This window comes from Canis lupus, chromosome Y (assembly GCF_048164855.1).
Source record: "Canis lupus baileyi chromosome Y, mCanLup2.hap1, whole genome shotgun sequence".
Taxonomy (NCBI): domain Eukaryota; kingdom Metazoa; phylum Chordata; class Mammalia; order Carnivora; family Canidae; genus Canis; species Canis lupus.
The window spans coordinates 6,854,174-6,876,416 of NC_132877.1; the positions used below are offsets into that span (position 1 = coordinate 6,854,174).

At 38.7% G+C, this 22,243-nt stretch overlaps 1 protein-coding gene and 1 pseudogene across 3 annotated transcripts in view; one reads left to right on the plus strand and one right to left on the minus strand.

The window, feature by feature from the left end:
* The first annotated feature begins 6,574 nt into the window (after nucleotides 1-6,574).
* LOC140629035 (small ribosomal subunit protein uS14-like) lies at nucleotides 6,575-7,032 on the plus strand (annotated as a pseudogene).
* Nucleotides 7,033-8,879: 1,847 nt separating this feature from the next.
* Nucleotides 8,880-22,243, minus strand: part of LOC140629033 (ubiquitin carboxyl-terminal hydrolase 9X-like) — a 135,942-nt gene continuing 122,578 nt past the window's right edge. For 2 of the 3 annotated variants that reach the window (XM_072818431.1, XM_072818432.1), the window contains 10 exons: nucleotides 21,772-21,895; nucleotides 20,767-20,992; nucleotides 20,104-20,233; nucleotides 15,669-15,854; nucleotides 14,829-15,049; nucleotides 14,653-14,741; nucleotides 12,280-12,436; nucleotides 11,668-11,928; nucleotides 11,241-11,336; nucleotides 8,880-10,418 (listed from right to left, as the gene is read on the minus strand). In XM_072818431.1, coding sequence (XP_072674532.1) covers nucleotides 10,281-10,418; nucleotides 11,241-11,336; nucleotides 11,668-11,928; nucleotides 12,280-12,436; nucleotides 14,653-14,741; nucleotides 14,829-15,049; nucleotides 15,669-15,854; nucleotides 20,104-20,233; nucleotides 20,767-20,992; nucleotides 21,772-21,895 — 1,628 coding nt within the window. In that variant the 3' untranslated portion in view covers nucleotides 8,880-10,280. The remainder of the gene's footprint in view (nucleotides 10,419-11,240; nucleotides 11,337-11,667; nucleotides 11,929-12,279; nucleotides 12,437-14,652; nucleotides 14,742-14,828; nucleotides 15,050-15,668; nucleotides 15,855-20,103; nucleotides 20,234-20,766; nucleotides 20,993-21,771; nucleotides 21,896-22,243) is intronic. The other variant, XM_072818433.1, reaches the window with a different exon arrangement.

The following is a 22,243-nucleotide window of genomic DNA, read 5'->3' on the forward strand; positions in this document are numbered from 1 at the left end:
AGGGTCCTTCGCTTACCTGAATAGTGGTCCCCCCAGTACAATTGCTGCCCGTCCTGTGACTGTGCAAGAAGAGTAATACATGGGGACCTGGAAGCCAGGCATTGTGCCATGAGCAGAACTACCTCTGCTCCTGCCCAGGGCCTGTTCCCTGTGCCCTCAATTTTCCTTTTTTAAAAAAATTACAATTATGAGACTTTTTTCCTGTTTTTATATTAACTCTGCATCATGGCCCTTAATAAAAACTAGGATATGTCTTCAGTTTAAAAAGAAGTTTCTTGGGCAGCCTCGGTGGCTTAGTGGTTTAGCGCCACCTTCAGCCCAGGGTGTGATCCTGGAGACCTGGGATCGAGTTCCGTGTCGGGCTTCCTGCATGGAGTCTGCTTCTCCCTCTGCCTGTGTCTCTGCTTCTCTCTCTGTCTCTGTCTCTGTGTCTCTCATGAATAAATAGATAAAATCTTTAAAAAAAAGTTTCCTACTGGTGTAACATTTCGCATGGAAATTTTATAATTGTCAACACTGACTTAAAATGTACTACCTTCAAACTAGACAAAATTTGGGAATAATTAACATTTCAGAATTCTGTCTTTTGCCCTCATACCTCCATAGAGGTAATTAATTCTTTTCTTTACATTTTATTTTTATTCATTTATTTATTCATGAGAGTCACAGAGAGAGGCAGAGACACAGGCAGAGGGAGAAACAGGCTCCATGTTGGGAGCTCGATGTGGGACTCGATCCTGGAACTCCAGGATCGCACCCTGGGCCAAAGGCAGATGCTAAATCACTAAACCACCCAAGGATCCCCTCCATTTTATTTTTAATCTCTACACTGAAAGTTACAATGTGCAGTTCAACAGCTGCATGCTCTGTGAACTGAACCAAGCAGGCACCCCTCCTTAGACATAATTTCTAAGCTCTATAATGTCTTCCTAAGTAACTGCTAACCTAGGGAACCTTGAGCCAGGCTATTTAGCCTATGCTAAACAATGTGAATTACAATAGTGTCTTTGGGCAACGTGGTATTAGCCTGACCTCTGGAAAAGCTGCAAATCAGGCCAGCCATGCAAGTAGTCTAAGTGACTAAAGTACCAGTAAAAACTGGACAGTAAGGCTCACATAAGCTTTGCTAATACTTACGCAGTTTTCTGTGTACTGCTGCACATTATTGCTGGGAGAACTTAGCACTATCCACAACTAGTGAGAGAGGACAACAACTTTATGATGTAATCTTCAAAATTCAATTACCTGACATTTCTCCTCCCTTGGATTTCATTTTATTAAGATTTATTTATTTATTTATTTATTTATTTATTTATTTATTTATTTATGATAAACAGAGAGAGAGAGAGAGAGAGAGAGAGAGAGAGGCAGAGACACAGGAGCAGTCTCCATGCCAGGAGCCTGAAGTGGGACTCGATCCCAGGACTCCAGGATCGCACCCTGGGCCAAAGGCAGGCGCCAAACTGCTGAGCCACCCAGCGATCCCCTCCCTTGGATTTTATTAATGCAGATATTTTAATTATAATAAGCCACATATGAGGTTATAATAGCTTTCAGTGAATTCTTAGATCCTTGAGAGTGAATTAGTATGTAATAGAATCCTAGGACGATTTTGGGATAACTGAACTGTACCTGTGTTGTCAGAAGTGATTAGCTAGAATGGCTCTGACTCACTCAACCAAGTGGTCTGGAAAGAGGAAGAACATAGGAGTTAACAAACCTTTCATTCTGGAAAGATAACAGGTATCCTGACATTGCTCACTAAAGTTATCAATACAATTTAGTTGTTTGAAATCCCCACTCCCAGGCCACTGGTATTTAAAACAATGCAAGATGGGGGGATACCTGGGTAGCTCAGCAGTTAAACATCCTTTGACTCAGGCCATCCTGGGGTTCTGGGATCAGTCCCACATTGGGCTCCCTGCATGGAGCCTGCTTCTCCCTCTGCCTATGTCCCTGCCTCTCTGTGTGTCTCTCACGAATAAATAAAATCTTAAAAAAAAAAAAAAGAAAAGAAAATGCAAGATGATAAAAATTTACAGTATTTTTTTATCTAAATGATAGCTAAATACTGATAGTGAAGATGGTGTGTTGAGGATGATTCTACTGCTAGAATTTTTTTTTTTTAAGATTTTATTTATTGGGGATCCCCAGGTGGCTCAGCAGTTGAGTGTCTGCCTTCAGCCCAGGGCGTGATTCTGGAGTCGCAGGATTGAATCCCACATCCGGCTCTCTGCATGGAGCCTGCTTCTCCCTCTGCCTGTGTCTCTGCCCCTCTCTCTCTCTGTGTCTCTCATGAGTAAATAAAATGTTAAAAAAAAAAAAAAAAAGTAAGATTTTATTTATTGGCAGCCCCAGTGGTGCAGCAGTTTAGTGCCACCTACAGCCCAGGGTGTGATCCTGGAGACCCGGGATCGAGTCCCATGTCAGGCTCCCTGCATGGAGCCTACTTCTTTCTCTCGCTCTCTGAATAAATAAAAAAATCTTAAAAATTTTTATTTTTATTTATTCATGAGAAACACACACAGAGAGGCAGAGACACAGGCAGAGAAGTAGGCTCCATGCAGGGAGCCCGACGTGGGACTGGATCCCGTCTCCAGGATCACGCCCTAGACTGAAGGCGGTGCTTAAACCGCTGAGCCACCAGGGCTCCCCTACTGCTAGAATCTTAGACACACCCAAGATTTCAGCTAGTTTGTGGTATGGCTTATAGCCTAAGGGTTGCTATCAGAAGAGGAAATTATCTAGAATATACAATACTTCTATTCTTACTCTTAGTTTCCAAGACAGTAACCAGGTGGGGAAAAAAAAAAAAACATGTATCATATAGTTTTGTGGTATTGTCATCTTCCTGGAGAATCAGCACCAAGCTGATTTTAAGTGATTAACTGAGGATAGTATATTTGGTTTTGAATGCTGAACGACAGAGGAGTATGTTTCAATTGATACAGGATCCACAGCTCAGTAGTGGATAATCACAGATGGTTGTACATGATTCACAAACACAGCAGGTTATTCTCAAAAGGACAGGTAACTTAGGTAGAATAAAAAGCTACTGTAAAATCGTTTATCCCTGGAGGGGAATTGTCCTTTACCTATTAAGCCAAGTGGAACCCTCCAGATAGACTGCATAATATGGTTGTGAACAAGGAATGGTAAACTGGCTTCATGATGATCTGGATATTCATTCACTGAATATGCTATTTACCCAGATCATGAAAAATGGTCAAAGGTAGGGGGTGGTGGTGGTGTCCCTTCTGCATAGGTACTCTATACAGTTGCAAAATTCACCAACAATCCAAGGAGTTACATTGAATTTGTCTCAGCTTTCTCTTATGATTTGTACATAAGGTTAGAAAATTAATTTGCAAGACAAGGGTCCAGTAAGAGGAATGTGGCATAGAGTTAAGTACTCTTTCCAACAACATGGATAATTGTAAACAGTTATTAAGAAGTGAAGTGAACTAGGAAAAAAAAAAAAAAAGAAAAGAAAAAAAAAAAAAAAGAAGTGAACTAAGGCAGTCCCGGTAGCTCAATGGTTTGGCGCCGTCTTCAGCCTGGGGCGTGATCTTGGAGGCCCGGGATCGAGTCCCGCATCTGGCTCCTAGCATGGAGCCTGCTTCTCCCTCTGCCTGTGTCTCTGCCTCGCTCTCTGTGCCTCTCATGAATAAACAAACAAAATCTTAAAAAAAAAAAAAATAGAAGTAAACTAAATAGGGGCACTTGGGTGGCTCAATGTTAAGCAACTGCCTTCAGCTTAGATCATGATCCTGAGGTCCTGGGATCAAGCCCCGCATCAGGCTCCCTGCTCAATAAAGAGTCTGCTTCTTCTCCTTCTGCGTCTCCCCCTACTTGTGCTTTGTCAAATAAAGAAATAAAATCTTTTTAAAAAAAGTGACCTAAATAAGGCAGATACTGATGTATGTCGCACCAATGGGTGGCTAAAATAACAGGAGCTTCTGGGATGCCTGTGTGGCTCAGTGGTTGAGCATCTGCCTTTGGCTCAGGGCATGATCCCAAGATTCTTGGATAGAGTCCCACACTGGGCTCCCTGTAGGGAGCCTGCTTCTTCCTTTGCCTGTATCTCTGCCTCTCTCTCTGCGCCTCTCATGAATAATAAAATTTTTTAAAAAAAGGGTGCTCCTGGGGGTTCCCCAACATTAAAGGACACAACAAATGTTTTCTTGAAGTCCCTGACACAGAGCCCAGTGATTCCAAGGCATTTGCTAAAATCTAATGAAAGCTAAAGTTGGGAGATAGTGGGGACGCAACAATTGATGGGATTGCGATGCAGGAATGGATGAAAATTGGAAGGGGGACATATTTCCTAATATTATAAAACAGAAAACTTTACCTCCACGTCAATCTGGATTGGACATGCTAAATGGGAATCACTAAAGCTAATCAATTTGAAACATAGGAGATAGGCCCTGCTATGTAAGAAACCAGCTGAGATACAAGCGTCAGAACAGATTTAAGGTGATGGCTTTGTCTCTAAGTGACTTGGAACGCAAAGATAACTCAAATTGTGTAATTTTGCCTAGCTATAATAAAATCTGACATTTGGGCAAAACATGGTTCTTTTGGGAAGGTATAGCAAATGTGACTTCATAATTCTTAGTAGGTTTTTCTATAATTAAACAGAATCGTACTTAAAAAAAAAAAAAATTGGGATCCCTGGGTGGCTCAGCGGTTTATCGCTTGCCTTTAGTCCACGGCGTGATCCTAGAGTCCCAGGATCGAGTCCCACATCAGGCTCCCTGCATGGAGCCTGCTTCTCCCTCTTCCTGTGTCTCTGCCTCTCTCATGTCACTCATGAATAAATAAATAAAATCTTTTTTTTAAATAAATTTTTATTTATTTATGATAGTCTCACACACAGAGAGAGGCAGAGACACAGGCAGAGGGAGAAGCAGTCTCCATGCACCGGGAGCCCAGTGCGGGATTCGATCCCGGGTCTCCAGGATCGCGCCCTGGGCCAAAGGCAGGTGCCAAACCGCTGCGCCACCCAGGGATCCCGAATAAATAAATAAAATCTTAAAATAAAAATTAAGTAGTCTTTGCATCCAAAATGGGGATAGACTCACTACTCCAAGATCAAGAATCACGTACTATAACAAATAAGCACACAGGCACCCCTAAAATAATTGGACCTTCATGATACTGTGATATTGGCTTTTCAAGTAAGATTCAACTACTCTATAGGTCTTATGAGAAGGCTAATTATTAATCAAATCAAATTATTAATCAATTAATCAAATGTATTTGCAGAATGAATTAAAGCCTCCTTAGGATATAATATGCACAGGAAATGACTGGCTGAGGGAGAAGTTACATCTAGTAGTGTAACTGTTCATCACCCATCTTGTACAGTAAATAGTTCTATACAAGTTCATCATAAAATTAGCAGTATACCCAAGAAATCATCAACCAAACTAGTACAAAAATATGAAAATGTATGTAATGATGTTAAAGAGCTTATCTTTATGTATTTATTTTTAAAGATTTTATTTATTCATTCATGAGAGACACACAGAGAGAGTGAGAGGCAGAGAGACACAGGCAGAGGGAGAAGCAGGCTCCATGCAGGACGCCAACGTGGGACTTGACCCCAGGACTCCAGGATCATGCCCTAGGCTGAACACAGGTACTAAATTGCTGAGCCACCCAGGGATCCCCAAAGACCTTATCTCTCAAATCTATCCCGACCTATGCTAGTTCCTCAAATTGTTATTAGCCTTTTCCATACTCTGTAAATTGCTTTATGTCATATAAATGTACCATTGAATCTAGAAGCTGAAATATAATCATTTTGATGTGGTCTGTGTAGTAAACTGTTTACCAAATCCAAAAAAAGGCTAATCTCTAAACTTCTACCCACCCTGCCTCATCTACCTCTTTCCCCTAAAACCTTTCCTGATTTTAATCTGTATCCTTTCACCATAAAACTGTAACTATGACCCACATAAAGCTGAGGAGCTTTGACTGGGCCCTATTAAGTTTTTCTACTGAATTATCAAAATAAAGTACAGGGTGCTCGGGATGGCTCCAGTGGCTGAGAGTCTGCCTTCAGCTCAGGTCATGATCCCAGGGTCCTGGAATCAACTCCTGCATTGGTTCCCCACATGCAGCCTGCTTCTCACTCTGCCTATGTCTCTGTCTCTTTTTCTTCGTGTCTCTCATGAATAAGTAAAATCTTAAAAAAAAAAGAAAAAAAATTACAAGTAGTTCATGAGCAAGCATAAATAGATAAAATACTAATAAACTTTAAGAAAAGTTGGGTGCCTGGGACACCTGGGTGGCTCAGCAGTTGAGTATCTTGCCTTTGGCTTAGGGTGTGATCAGTATCCAGGGGATAGAGTCCTACATCAGGGTCCCTACAGGGATCCTGCTTCTGTCTCTGCCTATATCTCTGCCTCTCTATCTCGCATGAATGAACAAATACAAATCTTTTTTTTTTTAAGATTTATTTATTTATTCGTAGAGACACACACACAGAGAATTATTAGTATTACAGAAAACCTGAAAGAATAGATACATTATTCTTTTTCCTCCTTGCATCTAAGAGAGCAAGATGGGTCACCAGCAGCTCTACTGGAGCCATCAGAGGAAATCTGGCCAGGGTTCTCGTTGTCTGCTCAAATTAGCATGGTCTGATCCAGAAGTAAGGCCTCAATATGTGCTCCCAATGTTTCTGTCAATATGCAAAGGATACAGGCTTCATGAAGTTGAATTAAGTGAACTTCCTTGAATGATTCATCCAAGATACACTGCCAACTCACTGTACATTAAACTATTTCAATTAAAAAGAAGAATACACACATTACATGTAGTAGTGAGTACATGCAGTGGAAATTAATACCTTCTCTTTCAATCCCAAGTCTACTTCTTACTTCAGTTTTAAAAATAAGCCTTGGATGCCTAGGTGACTCAATGTGTGATTGTGGTCTGGGGATTGAGTCCTGCATCAGGCTCCCTGCGAGCAGCTTGCTTCTCCCTCTGCCTCTGTCTGTGCTTCTCTGTGTCTCTCGATCCAATTAAAGTACCTTCCAGGGATTCCTGGGTGGCTCAGCAGTTTGGCGCCTGTCTTTGGCCCAGGGCACGATCCTGGAGACCCGGGATCGAATCCCACGTCGGGCTCCCAGTGCATGGAGCCTGCTTCTCCCTCTGCCTATGTCTCTGCCTCTCTCTCTCTCTGTGACTATCATAAATAAATTAAAAAAAAAAAAATAAAAGTACCTTCCAAATGTACTTGTTAATTTATGTAAACGTAGATTCTCTATTTGCTAGTTTTGCCTCTTCAGTAAATTTTGAAATTTTTTTATTTTTTTTTAAATTTTTTTCTTATTTTTAAAATATTTTATTTATTCATGAGAGACACACAGAGAGGCAGAGATACAGGCAGAGGGAGAAGCAGACTGTCCGCGGAAAGCCCGATGTGGGACTCGGTTCCAGGACCCGAAACTGAGCCAAAGGCAGACACTCAATGACTGAGCCCCACTAAATTTTCTTTTTAAACATTTTACTTAAGACAGAGAGAGCAAGAGTGAGCCAGCACAGAGTAGCAATAACACAGGAAGAGAGAGCAGCAGACTCCCTGCTGAATAGGGAGCTTGACATGGGACCCAATACCATGACTCTGAGATCATGAACCGAGCTGAAGGCAGATAGATGGTTAACCATCTATCAAAATCAATAGTCCTGTGGCCATTCACTGACAGGTACAGAACAGCAAACATTTTTAGGTGCCTAATATGAATACTACCAAATACAATTGATTAAGGTTGAAATTTGCCTTCATATTTCAGCTGTCATACTATAAACTTTGTGTCTATTGAGTGTCAGACTATTCTTTAAAAAATGGCTTGCAAGCAAAGTGCTTACTTGCTGCTGAGTGTTCTTAAAACACAAGACTATGCTAAGCTTTAAAAAGAAATCACATTTTATTTATTTATCTATCTATCTTTAAAGAAATATAAGGATGGCTTAAGAATGAGTTACAGTGGGACACCTGGGTGGCTCAGCAGTTAAATGTTTTCCTTTGGCTCAAGGGCATTATCCTGGAGTTCCGGGATTGAGTCCTGCGCATCGCTCTCCCTGCATGGAGTCTGGTTCTCTCTCTTCCCGTGTCTCTGTCTCTCTTTCTCTCTGTGTCTCATGAATAAATAATCTTTTAAAAAAATGAATGAGTTACAGTGCTGGGGCACAGGGTAGCTCAGTCAGTTAAGTATCTGGCTCTTGATATCAGGGTTGTAAGTTCAAACCCTGCAGTGTAGCTTTAAAAAAAAGTAGTGTTGGCATTGAGGTTCAGGGTTAATCAGCAACATATTAAATAAAAGAGTCTTTAAACAGAAACACAAACACAATAAAAATAAACAGAAACAAATAAAACAAGGTTATGTACTGTTTGGTACACGAAAATGTGTCTAGAAGTTTACAGTGTTCCCACAATGACTACACAGAATAAAACAACTGCAAAAACGAACTGACTACAAAAAGTCAGATTTTTTAAAGTGCACCACGTAGGTGCCCTAGAGAGTAAGTCACTTTAAGTAGAAAAACCTAATGTCTGAAATGCTGAATTTACAGTCATGCCAAGATATGCTATGCAAATGATAAATTTTAACGTAATGCTTTTTTTTTTAAATTTTTATTTATTTATGATAGTCACAGAGAGAGAGAGAGAGAGAGAGGCAGAGACACAGGCAGAGGGAGAAGCAGGATCCATGCACCAGGAGCCCGATGTGGGATTCGATCCCAGGTCTCCAGGATCGCGCCCCGGGCCAAAGGCAGGCGCTAAACTGATGCGCCACCCAGGGATCCCAAGGTAATGCTTATTAACAAAGGAGTGACAAAAATCAAAGACACACAAGACAAAATTCTTCTTAAATCAAATTCTATTTGTGAATTCAGCAAAATAATTTCTATAAAACAAAACGGCAAAATATTTAAATAGTATAGGACAGGCTGTATCTGTTTGCAGGATATTTGGCTTTTAGACAGGTTTGAAAATATTACACACATTCAAAAGTTACCAATTCTTTTTTAAATATAGTATTAACTCATGAGTTTTATCGAATCCTGAAACAAATGTTTATTCTAAAATAGTACTTCAGAATTATATTATCTAACCAGAAGTTTATGTTTTAATTAACACCACACTGTTAAAAGAGTTTTGGAATGGAAAAGAACTGGGACAATTCTTGCTCTCAAGTAAAGTTGTGACTGACTAGCAGATCAGCCAGACATCTAGGTGCAATGGTAGCTCAAAATATTGTGAGATTCTGATGATGTCCACTTCAGTGGGCTTCTGTAAAAGTTTTACCTAATCAACGCTATCATAAAACAAAACAAGCACACAAAAAACAGTCATCTATTTTGCTCCACACATTCTGGGGTAGCAGAAGTTTGCATATCTTTTTAATGTCTTAAGATGCCTAAAACCAATACTTTCACATTCTTTATCCCAGAAGAGACTGAATTGTCAAACCTTAAATATAAAGAATATATAAGTAACTGAAAACTGCCTCTTTGTCACATTTCTCCTCTTTTGCATTTACTCTAGGTGTGAGAAATAAAACCTCTTGGTAACACAACTGTCACTTTGGGAAAACTGCTGTCACTCAGATGATTTTTATATTTATTGGCTACACAAACTCAGTGTGAGGCCATGCTAAATGTTACAGCATCACTATAGCTTTACTGATTAACCAGAACAAAAATGTAATGAAAAAATCCAGACACAATGTTATATCACCAATTTTCCCACATCATCCATATAATTCAAAGGTTACCAACCACTCTTACATGGCTCCGGTCACTAAGAATTAACATGAAGCCAATGGTGTGATTGATATGAATGGGGTATTTTATATTACCTTTTTTGGTTTTATTTTGGTAAAGGATTTGATCCAACTGTCATGAAGCAGACAATACTGGATGCAGATTGCAGCACACATAACAAGAAAATTTTTTTCTAGAACTCTGACTCTTCAAAAAAATTTTTTTCTTGGTAAAGAATTAACAGTCAAACATTAATATACTATGTACATCTTTGCCATTTACATATTAGTATCAGCCATTTAATACAAAACACTATACACTTTCCCCTGCAGGTGGCTTATATATATTGACAGTAAATTTCTGCAAATGAGAGTGAATAGACTTTCCATTCCGTGTTGAACAGTTTCTCTAGTTTGCATACCAGCCAGACACAGAAAAAGTTTGGATAATAAGGCCTGAGTGTATGGTCTTAAAGGAAGGAGTTAATGATAGGCATTTCACTGATCCTTCATTTGAGATGAAGATACTTCTTCACTGCCTTCAAAAATTTCTTGTGTGAGTTGGCCAGTTTTTTGATGGTTGTTCAAGTGATGTGCTGCTGGCCCTGTATATGGCGGTCCATGCACATGATTATTCTAAGAGGATGAAAGACAGCCTTATGTCAAACTTCTCAATATTAAAGTTAAAACTCATGGGACAAATGGTTTTGAGAAAATGGGACTTTATGATAAAACAGGAATCTACTTTCATAAGGGAAGTATTTAAAAATTCTCCATCTAACAAAATTGGTCCTCTAAGTGCGGTCTGGAAAGTTGTTAGAAATACACAGTCTGTACTCCATCTTTAATGAATCAGAGGTACTGGACTTGGAACTTAACTTGTTTTTAACAAGTGCCTTTACATGATTCTGAGGCATATTAAATTTAAGAACTACTGCCCTAAAAGTTCTCAATTAGTTTTGTTTGTGGTTCAAACTTCAGACAATCTTTTCAGAAGCATTTCCCCAAATTCCTGTTTTTGAATTAAAGTTGAACTGTTCATGTGTATTTCTTATCAGTTATCATTTTGCCATAAGGACTCATCTACTGAAATCACTTAAGCCTCTGATTTTGTAAAACATTTTATTGCAACTAAATATTGGGGCAAAAGTACCCACGACATCTTTGTTAATGTGAAATATCACATATTTTTATTGATTACAGCAGTTAGCACAAGAAAACTGCCTAACTGGCCAGGAAAAATGCTGCAATATGGCCCCAATTCTAATCACTCTTCCCCTGATCATTCTGGCAAAGCTATTCTAGATAATCCCTTTATTACTTTATAGTCACAGCTGATAATTTACAAAATATGTAAGAAAAATAACTGAATTCTCTTTAGGTAAATACAAAAACTTGGTGAATAAAAATGAAAAAACAAAACAAAACCTCATAAACAAACCCCCACCAAACTCTTACCTGTTGATAGTGAGATCCCGAGGAATGAGGATATAATGAGGTGTCTTCTGGTAGAGAGGACTCATGCTCATCTGGGGCATCTTGATCATCTGGCTCCTAATTTTAAATATTTAAAGAGATCAGTAATTTGATTCTGAAAGCAACTTTGAATTTATTTTGATCTCCTTTTGAGAAAAGATTCTTAAAGATTCAGTGGTTGACTGCTTTAACATTTTTCATGAAATTTGAAATACGGGAAAAATTATTTTTCACAGATAAAATATTTAAACAATTTCACAGAAATTTCTCCAAAATAACTCTAACAAAGGAGTTTATAAGCTCCTTTGACTGCTTAAAAACAAAACCAAGAAACAAACATTAAAGCCAATAAAACGGCAACATAATCTTTTTACATAATAGACACTGGCCTATAAAAATAAAAAATTACTTTTCTTTCTTCCATTTTTATCTGCTGCCCCTTGGTGGCTTTTTTTACCTCCTCTGGACAGAGTTCACAAGCTTTTGCAAGTGTCATCCTCGCACTATGAGATCTCTCTAAAAAATAACCATTTGATGTTTCATTGCTTTGCACTGGAGGAGACCAATTATTGTAAGCATATTGAGGATTGCCAGTATATGGTCTTCTTTCAAGTTCATCTCCAAGCCATTCTACTGCCCAGGTCCACTTTCTTTTAAGATCTCCATTACCCTTCAAAAGAAAAAAAAAAAAAAAAAAAACTAGTGAAAAAATTCAGAATGATTTTTTTCTTTTTTTTTTAAGATTTTATTTATTTATTCATGAGAGACAGAGAGAGGGGGAAGCAGAGACACGGGCAGAGGGAAAAGCAGGCTCCATGCAGGGAGCCTGATGTGGGACTTGATCCCGGGACTCCAGGATCATGTCCTGGGCTGAAGGCAGGCGCTAAACCGCTGAGCCATCCAGGGATCCCCCCAGAATGATTTTCAATGTTAAATTCCAAGTCCAAATTTTCATGATTCTTTTAAAGCAATCCTTAATTATGTTATGGATTATTACATGATCTGAGAAAAAAATTCTTACCTGTAATATTTGATAAGCAACAGGACAATTGCTAAAGAGTGCTACCATACATTTTATACATTGGTATGCTCTTTTTTGATAGTGATTCTTAGAGCGCTGGATTGTATCAAACAAACCGTCTCGATCATCTGGGATTCCTTTAAGTGCATTATGAATTCTAAAACAAAACAAACAAAACAAAAAAAACATATAAAGTTTGTAGTACCTAGTAGCTAACCTGTGTCTACTTAGTGCTATTCAATACATTTTTTTATTTTTTATTTTAGTTTTTTAAAGATTTATCCATTTATTTATTCATGATAGACGGAGAGAGAGAGAGAGAGGCAGAGACACAGGCAAAGGGAGAAGCAGGCTCTCCCCCAGGGGAGCCCGATGAAGGACTTGATCCTGGATCCCAGGATTATGCCCTGAGCTGAAGGCACATGCTCAACCACTGAGCCACCCAGGCATCCCTCAATACATGTTTTGATGTAATCACTTATCTATTTAACCCTGCATTTTATTACCTAAGTATGTAGCATTATAAACCCATTTAATGGAGAAGAAAAACAAGTCTATAATTCAGATTGCCTAATAGAGCTAGCAAGTTGGAGAAATGTCTAACATCTGACTAAACAGTCTTAAGTCTTACTCAAATTATCAATCCAAAATTATTTTGCTAATTGTAATTTATTCATTTATTCATTGATCTAATTATTTGTTTAAAGATTTTATTTATTCAAGAGAGATGGGGGAGGGGGCAGAAACACAGGCAGAGGGAAAAGCAGGTTCCATGACACAGGTAGAGGGAGAAGCAGGCTTTATGTAGGAAGCCCAATGTGGGACTCAAGGATTACGCACTGGGCTGAAGGCAGCGGCGCTAAACTGCTGAGCCACCCGTGCTGCCCTGCTAACTGTAACTTAAATGCATTACTAAAAGAAAATGAAGGATTAATTCCTTTTTCATTATTATTGTTAAAGATTTTTTAAAAATAGTTTATTTATTTAGTCACGAGAAACAGAAAGGCAGAGAGGTAGAGACACAGACAGAGGGAGAAGCAGGCTCCATGCAGGGAGGCAGATGCGGGACTCAATCCCGGGTCCCCAGGACCATGCTCTGGGATGAAGGCAACGCTAAACCACCGAGCCAAGCCACCCAGGCTGCCCATTAAAGATTCTCATTTATATATTCTTTTACTTTTTTATTTTTATTTTTTCATTTATATATTCTTGAGAGAACAGAGACAGAGGCAGAGACATAGGCAGAGGGAGAAGTAGGCTCCTCACAGGAAGCCTGATGGGGGACTTGATCCTGGGATTCTGGGATCATGCCCTGAGCTGAAGGCAGACACTCAACTGCTGAGCCACCCAGGCACCCCATTAATCATTATTTTTGTTAAAGTTAACAACTGTGTCTGTAAGACTGTCTGGTTCACTTGAGAATAATTTACTTTGAGTTTGATCAAATTACTTTGAGTCAAGAGTTCTTTTTAAAAAATATTTATTTGAGAGAGAGTGCCTGTGTCTCTGCCTCTGAGTCTCTCATGAATAAATAAAACCTTAAAAAAAAAAGAAAAAAAAATGAAACTAACTTTATTAAAAGATTTTATTTTTTTTTAAAGATTTATTTATTCATGAGAGAAAGATAGAAAGAGAGAGAGAGAGAGAGAGAGAGAGAGAGGCAGAGACACAGGTAGAGAGAGAAGCAGGCTCCATGCAGGGAGCCTGACGTGGGACTTGATCCTGGCTCTCCAGGATCACACCCTGGGCTGAAGGCGGCTCTAAACCGCTGAGCCACCGGGCTGCCCAAGATTTAATTCTTTATTCATGAGACATACAGCCCAGTGTGGGACTCGATCCCAGGACCCCAGGATCACATCCTGAGCCAAAGGTTGACACTCAACCCCTGAGCCACCCAGGTGCCCGTGAAACTGGAACTTTAAGTGAAAACATTAAAAATGGAACAAAGTTGTTATAGATGAGATATTCCATTTCCTTTATTACTCTACACTCAAGAGTTGTATGCTCCCAGCAGCCCGGGTGGCTCGGCGGTTTGGCGCCACCTTCAGCCCAGGGCCTGATCCTGGATACCCGGGATCGAGTCCCATGTCGGGCTCCCTGCATGGAGCCTGCTTCTTCCTCTGCCTGTGTCTCTGCCTCTCTCTGTCTCTCATGAATAAATAAAATGTTAAAAAAAAAAAAAAAAGGGTTGTATGCTCCACCCACTGAACCAAGGAGGCACTTCTAATTTCTTATTATTTCAAAGATAAAACACTAACAGAGCTTCAAAATTAGTAAAAATTTATTTGCAACTGGCAATTTCAATTACTATTTCTAGAACTTAAAAAACCGTAATTATTTAGTAGCAAATAATAGCAAAAAGTATGTGTTCACCTGTGAGTCTGCCAAGAATCTTCAATAAGTAAAATCTGCAAAAGTAAGTCCAAATACGGCCGAAGTTCATAGGTATATGAATATGCAACCTAAAACAAGTAAAACATTGTTGAATTATTAATTTAAGGAAATCATGAATCAAGTTATGGACATATGAATACTTATTTTCTTTTAACCTGCCAGAGAAGTTCACTGAGGACAGTAGATGAAAACTGAGGATTCTCCCAGCAGCAAAAACGAAGCAATTTGATGGTTTCCTCTGAGTTACTGCAGTCTTCAATAATTTTTTTCACGTAACTTGTTCTCACAAACAAAATGTCTGCCACATTCTGCTGAATTGGCATTATAGGCTGTGATAAATTAGGATCACCAAAAGGATTGGGAAGAGGTGGATTACCTAGAAGAGATATGTTATCAAAGAAAAGCCAATTCAATACAAAATTGTAATGCTGAATTTTTTACTTCAAAAATAGATTATAAGTGAACTTTCCAAAGTCCAATAAAACATTCATTAAAATGATCAGCTATATTCCAAGATGGTTTACCATCCAACAAAACCCAAACAGTATAACTGAAGAAAAAAAATGAAATTTCTAAAGCCAAGCATTTCATAAATTAAGATATTCATTATAGTAGGTAGCATGTCTTTTTTTTTTTAATTTTTAATTTTTTTTTTTTTTAATTTATGATAGTCATACAGAGAGAGAGAGAGAGGCAGAGACATAGGCAGAGGGAGAAGCAGCCTCCATGCACCGGGAGCCCGACGTGGGATTCGATCCTGGGTCTCCAGGATCGCGCCCTGGGCCAAAGGCAGGCGCCAAACCGCTGCGCCACCCAGGGATCCCAACATGTCTTTAAAGATTCTCTTTAACCATGTGAAACAGCTTCATAGTTTAAAAACATAACCAAAGCCTGGGCCTTCAGACTCTTAGTTCATTTTCATAAATATACAGTGTTTTATTAACTAATACAGAACCATCAATTGTTATTATACACAATAAAACATTCTACTTTACCATTGATTGAAGACTGCATTCTTGATGAGACATTGCAACATCGGATCAGTTGAGACACCACTGAGTATAACTTGCCCAACTCAGCATATTGATATTTAATTGGAGGACCTGGTCCTTCATCTAAAGACACGAGCATAAATGTAGCAGGTACACTCAATTTTAGAAGCTGTGTCTTTTCTGCCATACCTATAAAAAAGGAGAATATATATTCAGGAGAGATAAATAAAAAGTATTAGAATGGTAAGTGTTGCTCTAATAAAAAGTGATTGTTTAACATAGCTACCTATAGTTTTTTTTTTAATTTAAGTTTCTATTTATTTATTCATGAGACACACAGGGAGAACGAGGCAGAGACTCAGGCAGAGGGAGAAGCAGGCTCCATGCAGGGACCCCGACGTGGGACTCGATCCAGGGTCTCCAGGATCACGCCCTGGGATGAAGGTGGCACTAAACCGCTAAGCCACCTGGGCGTCCCAGCTGCCCATAGTTTTTATGATGAAAGCTCATCTACTGTTTAGATTGCAGAAATACAGATAGGACAGAAAATACACTGATTTACTTTAGTTATTCTAACAAACTGACTATGGCATTCCGAGAACACAGAGATCTAGGGGCAGAATACTATTTACAGTCTAGAGACTCAAGAGTGGCCTTAATAGCAATTCTCAACAATATTAATAAGGTAGGGACGCCTGGGTGGCTCAGTTGGTTAAGTGCCTGTCTTCAGTTCATGTCATGATCCCAGTGTCCTGGGATGGAGCCCCGCATGGGTATCCTTCCTCAGTGGGGAGCCTGCTTCCCCCTCTCCCTCTGGTTGTACTCTCTCAAATGAATAAACTTGAAAAAAAATCTTAATTAAAAGAAAAAAAATAGGGATCCCTGGGTGGCGCAGCGGTTTGGCGCCTGCCTTTGGCCCAGGGTGCGATCCTGGAGGCCCGGGATCGAATCTCACATCGGGCTCCCGGTGCATGGAGCCTGCTTCTCCCTCTGCCTGTGTCTCTGCCTCTCTCTCTCTCTCTCTCTCTCTCTCTCTGTGACTATCATAAATAAATAAATAAAAATTAAAAATAAATAAATAAATGAATGAATGAATGAATAAAAGAAAAAAATAAAGGTAATAAAGACAGAATCTATATTAAATTAGAAATAAAATTTCTTGGGGCACCTGTTCATGATCCTGGGGTCCTGGGGTCAAGTTCCATACTTGGCTCCCTGCACGGTGGGAGACTACTTCTCCCTCTCTTCCCCACCACTCATGCTCTCTAATAAATACAATTTAAAAACAAACAAAAATCAGGGACGCCTGGGTGGCTCAGTGGTTGAGTGTCTGCCTTTAGACTTAAACCACTGAGCCACGAGGGCTGCTCAATTTATTTTAATCAAAACATAACAGTCCAACTTCTTTAGTAAGTTGGATTCCTGGTGTTCCAGGATCAAATCCTGCATCAGGCTACCCAGAGGGTATGTTTGCCTATGTTTCTGCCTCTCATGAATAAATAAATTTAAAAATCTTAAAGTAAATAAAATCTTTCAAAATAAAAAAACTCTTTTAAAAAAGAAATTTTATTTATTTATTCATGAGAGACACACAGAGAGAGGCAGAGACACAGGCAGAGGGAGAAGCAGGCCCCATGCAGGACTTGATCCATTAGGACTTGTTCCTGGAAGTCCAGGATCACGCCCTGAGCTGAAGGCAGAGGCTCAACTGCTGAGATACCCCAGGTGTCCCCAAACTTTCTTTTGTAAAGTGCCATTCTCTTTTCCCCTCCCAAGGGGAAAAAAAAAAAAAAGCCTTTTCTTTTTGATGGGGGAGGTTTAAATTTGCTGTTTCTAACCTTTCTTATTTTTTCAGATTTCATGACGATTTAGTTATTGTCCCAATCTCCTTGGTTTGAAGGTAAATAGAGCTACTGCCACAGAATGAATATTCATTAATGAAATATTCAGATGTTTGCTTTACAGGGTACTCATCCAGACCTTACTGAAAAGGTCAAATAATGTGTGGCAAAGGCACTGTTTTAGCTTTCTAAAATCCAAAAAATAAGGCCTTAAGAATTTAACATTGAGATTTATCAAGTATAACTATTTATGGCAGTTTAAGTTACTATTAAAATTTTATGGACTAATAATAAATGATTTGTGAATAAACAATATCTAGAAATGGGAACTATAGGGACACCTGGCTGGCTCAGTTGGTTAAACATCCCTTTTAAAAAAGAATTTATTTATTCATGAGAGAGAGAGAGAGAGGGAGGGAGAGAGAGAGAGGCAGGGACAGAGACACAGGCAGAGGGAGAAGCAGGCTCCATGCACGGAGCTCCATGTGGGACTTGATCCCGGGACTCTAGGATCATGTACTGAGCCACCCAGCATCCCGGACTCTTGATTTCAAGTCAGGTCATGATCTCAGAGTCCTAGGATAGAGTTCCTTGTAAGGATCCATCCTACGGCCTGCTTAAGATTCTGTCTCCCTCTCCCTTGCTAAGCCACCTCAACTATTCATGTTTTCATATGCTCTCTTAAAACAAAACAAAACAAATCTAAAAGCCTATACATATCATCATTTTTGCAATGCTTAAATTTAACAGTTTTACATTACAGTGCAGAAACAATTATTGGTTGTTGTCTGGGTAAACAACTAAAAAGGGTTTTTTTTTAATGACCTCTGAGGGGTCACCTGGGTGGCTCAGTCCTTTAAGCACCTGTATTCCACTCAGCACATGATCACAGGGTTGGGGGATTGAGCTCCACGTTGGGTTCCCTGCTCAGAGAGGAGTTCTGCTTCTTCCTCTGCCTCTGCTTCCCACCCCCTACGTTTCCTGGCACTCTTTCACTCAAATAAATTAAATTTTAAAAGTAAACAAAGAAAATGACCTCTGAAGGAGCTCATAAAATTCTACTCAAGTATATATTAATACTGCAAAATTTTTAACTGGACCACATCTCAAAGATTTAGTAATTTGAGTTACTCGTTCATCAAACCCTGAATTACCAATGTTTATATTTTATGACTGTAAATTTAACAAAGTTAGTCTTTCTAAACTCTTAATAAATAATAAGAGTACTGAAAGTTTTAGAAATTTCTTATGTATAAGGTTAAGCTTTAGAAATTTCTCAGCTATGCATCCATTCATTCAAAGACTGACGGTACCATTATGCAAAAAGCCCTGATCATAAGAATTTTACACTCAAGGTTGTGGAGGGCATGACAAAAAAACTTAAAAACTCATCAAAAGCCTAACAAAATACTACAGCATGACAGTTTAGGTAAGTACTCTGGAACCATTGAGAAGAAATGAACACAAGGATAGCATTTTTTTAAAAAAGATTTATTTATTCATGAGAGACAGAGAGAGAGAGAGAGAGAAGGGAAGAGACACAGGCAAAAGCAGAAGCAGGCTCCATGCAGGGAGCCCGACGTGGGCCTTGATCACAGATCTCCAGGATTAGGCCCTGGGCTGAAGGCAGCACTAAATCTCTGAGCCACCCGGGCTGCCCCAAAAAAGAGTATTTTGAAAACACTTACTGATACTGATTTCAACAGAATTTAATAACTTAGGTAAATTTTCACTGACTTCAATTTATTTATTTTAAAGATTTTTATTTACTTATTCATGAGATATACACACACACACACACAGAGAGAGAGAGAGAGAGAGAGGCAGAGAGGGAGAAGCAAGCTCCAAGCAGAGTGCTGGATGTGGGACTTGATCCCAGGGCTCCAGGATCATGCCCTGGGCTGAAGGCGGTGCTTAAACCGCTGAGTCACCAGCGCTGCCCAATTTATTTATTTATTATTTATTTATTTATTTATTTATTTATTTATTTATTTATTTATTAAGATTTTACTTATTTATTCATAATAGACAGAGAGAAAAGCAGAGACACAGGCAGAGGGTGCTCCATGCCGGGAGCCTGATACAGGACTCGATCCCAGATCCCAGGACCATGCCCTGGACCAAAGGCAGGCGCTAAACCGCTGAGCCACCCAGGGATCCCCTACCCAATTTATTTTAATCAAGACATAGCAGTCCAACTTCTTTAGTAAGTGATTCCTAAGGCTGACAAACTACTTGGGATCCTGCAGAATATAGTTTTTCAAACTAGGAATTCAAATTCTTATTATGTGGGATATAGTCTGTGAAACAGTTTTTTTTTTTTTTAACTAGCATTAGGAGATAAAAATATAAGCTAGACATAGTTACTGAACTTAACAGAAATCAAATAATGTTAAATGCATAAATTATCAGAGTCCAAGATGAGAACTGCCATTAAGAAAGTGATACAGAAAATTTGCAATGGACTTGAAAACCAAATTTGGAATATTGTTTCTATTTCAGAAGAAATTAGATCTCAACACTGCATTAAATAAAATGGTCATCACTTTTTACAAATTATGAAATGATACATTATATAGAATTATTAAAATTCTTACCTAAATTGGCATACATTACAAACAGATTGAAATACTGCTGTAAATGACGGCCATGCTCTGAAACTTCCCTTCTGAGGAGATTTAATACTGCTCTTAGTAAGTGATCGCTCAAGCTTAAGTTATCACATGCCTGTGAAGGATAAAGTATTTTATTAGAAACGCAATGGAGGAAAGGATATGTTGGCACTGGAGACAGGTTCTTATGTATGACTGACTGCATTAGGCAGAAGTATCAGGAAGGAAATTACTAAAAAATAATTGCTTTTTTAGAGAGGGAAGGAAGAGCTGCAAATTTCACTGTAGATGATTTGAATTGTTATAACTGCAAAAAAAGGGAAAAAAATCCATGTATATATAATTTTATCCTAAATAGGCTACTTAAAAGATTCAAATTTAGCCATTGTAGAAGTAAACCTTCCCTGAACATATATAATCTGAAGATTCACTTGTAATTGCTAGTAACTGAATATACAGATGAAATTTTCCTTATATTTTGGAAGTAGCTGACAATCATACTCATTGCTGTGAAATTATTTTAATAAACTCAATAATGTATGCATGCATATGGTATATATGTTAAACAGATGTGCATGTTTAGTGATTTGATCTTGCAGGAAATAGAATTTACTTGTATTTCATTGTTAGAGAAAAACTTTCAATTACCTGACCAGAAAGTCCAGGGGATGTAAATGATGAAGGACAAGGCCCATCTTGCAAAGAAAAATGTGCAATAAATACTATAAGTTTTGCAAATGCACCCCTCACTTCTGCACTAGGGCACTCGAGGAGATATTCAGAGAAGCGATTTGAAACATTAAAAAGAACATTATGAGCAAACCAAAAGCGCACATTTTTGCTATGACGGAGTAGAATGCACAGTGCATCATACCTAAAACAGAAAAATATATGAATGTCAACTTTTATTATAGTGCTTGTTTTGATTTCTATAGTGAAGCAAGAGATTTTTACGAATAAAGTTCTCTGCAATTAACGGTCATGGCTGGTTCTCATATGAGCATAAGAACTATGACTTGATCTAGTCCCATAGTCAAAAAATGAATTGAATGTGATACTTGGGTAGGTGGATGAAAATGCATTATCAAATTACTTCTATTCTGAATGATGCTGAAAACAGCTATTTTATCAAGGTATTATAATGAACTCCATTCTCTCACAATTAGAAACCCATAATCACTTAAAAAATGTTTTTAAACTTAGAATTCTATCTAGAAAAAGCTTAAAACTCAAATGATAAAATATGAAAGATAAAATTTAATTGAAACAGGATAATTTCCTGAAGAATAGAAGGCATACTAAGATTAAGCAATTTATTTATTTATTTTTTATTTTTTTAAAAGATTTTACTTATTTATTCATGAGAGACACACACACACAGAGAGGGAAAGACACACAGGCTCTATGCAGGGAGCCTGATGTGGGACTCGATCCCGGATCTCCAGGATCACACCCTGGGCTGAAGGTGGCACTAAACTGCTGAGCCACCCAGGCTGCCCAGATTAAGCAATTTTAACATTCTTTTTAACATCACTACCAAATTTTTATCCAATGTCTGACATAATATTCTTCTGGCTAGAGAAAAATAAAGTAGTGCAATAATAATGCAAACGAACTATGAGGATAACATAAATAAAACTCAAAGAAACGTACCAATCACTGGCAGGGCCACGGACAATTTTCTTGGTGTGAAATCCAGTGGTAAAGAGGAATCTAGCTGCAAGCTGAATACTAATCATAGTGATTTCTTCTGCTTCAGGCAACAAGTGATCTTGTCCTTTAAAAAACAAATACAGTCAAGCACATTTTTATTTAAATATATCTTAAAAAGGGTCTCAGGTTAAAAGATCTACAGTAAAAGTAATCTTTAGGGCCTATCCCAGCACTTCACCAAACCATGTTTTAAGCAGTTTGAGGGTTAAAAATTTCTCAGTTTGGGATCCCTGGGTGGCTCAGCAGTTTGGTGCCTGCCTTTGGCCCAGGGTGCGATCCTGGGGTCTCAGGATCGAGTCCCGTGTTGGGCTCCCAGCATGGAGCCTGCTTCTCCCTCCTCCTCCTGTGTCTCTGCCTCTCTCTCTCTCTATCATAAATAAATAAATCTTAAAAAAAAAAAAAAGAAATATCT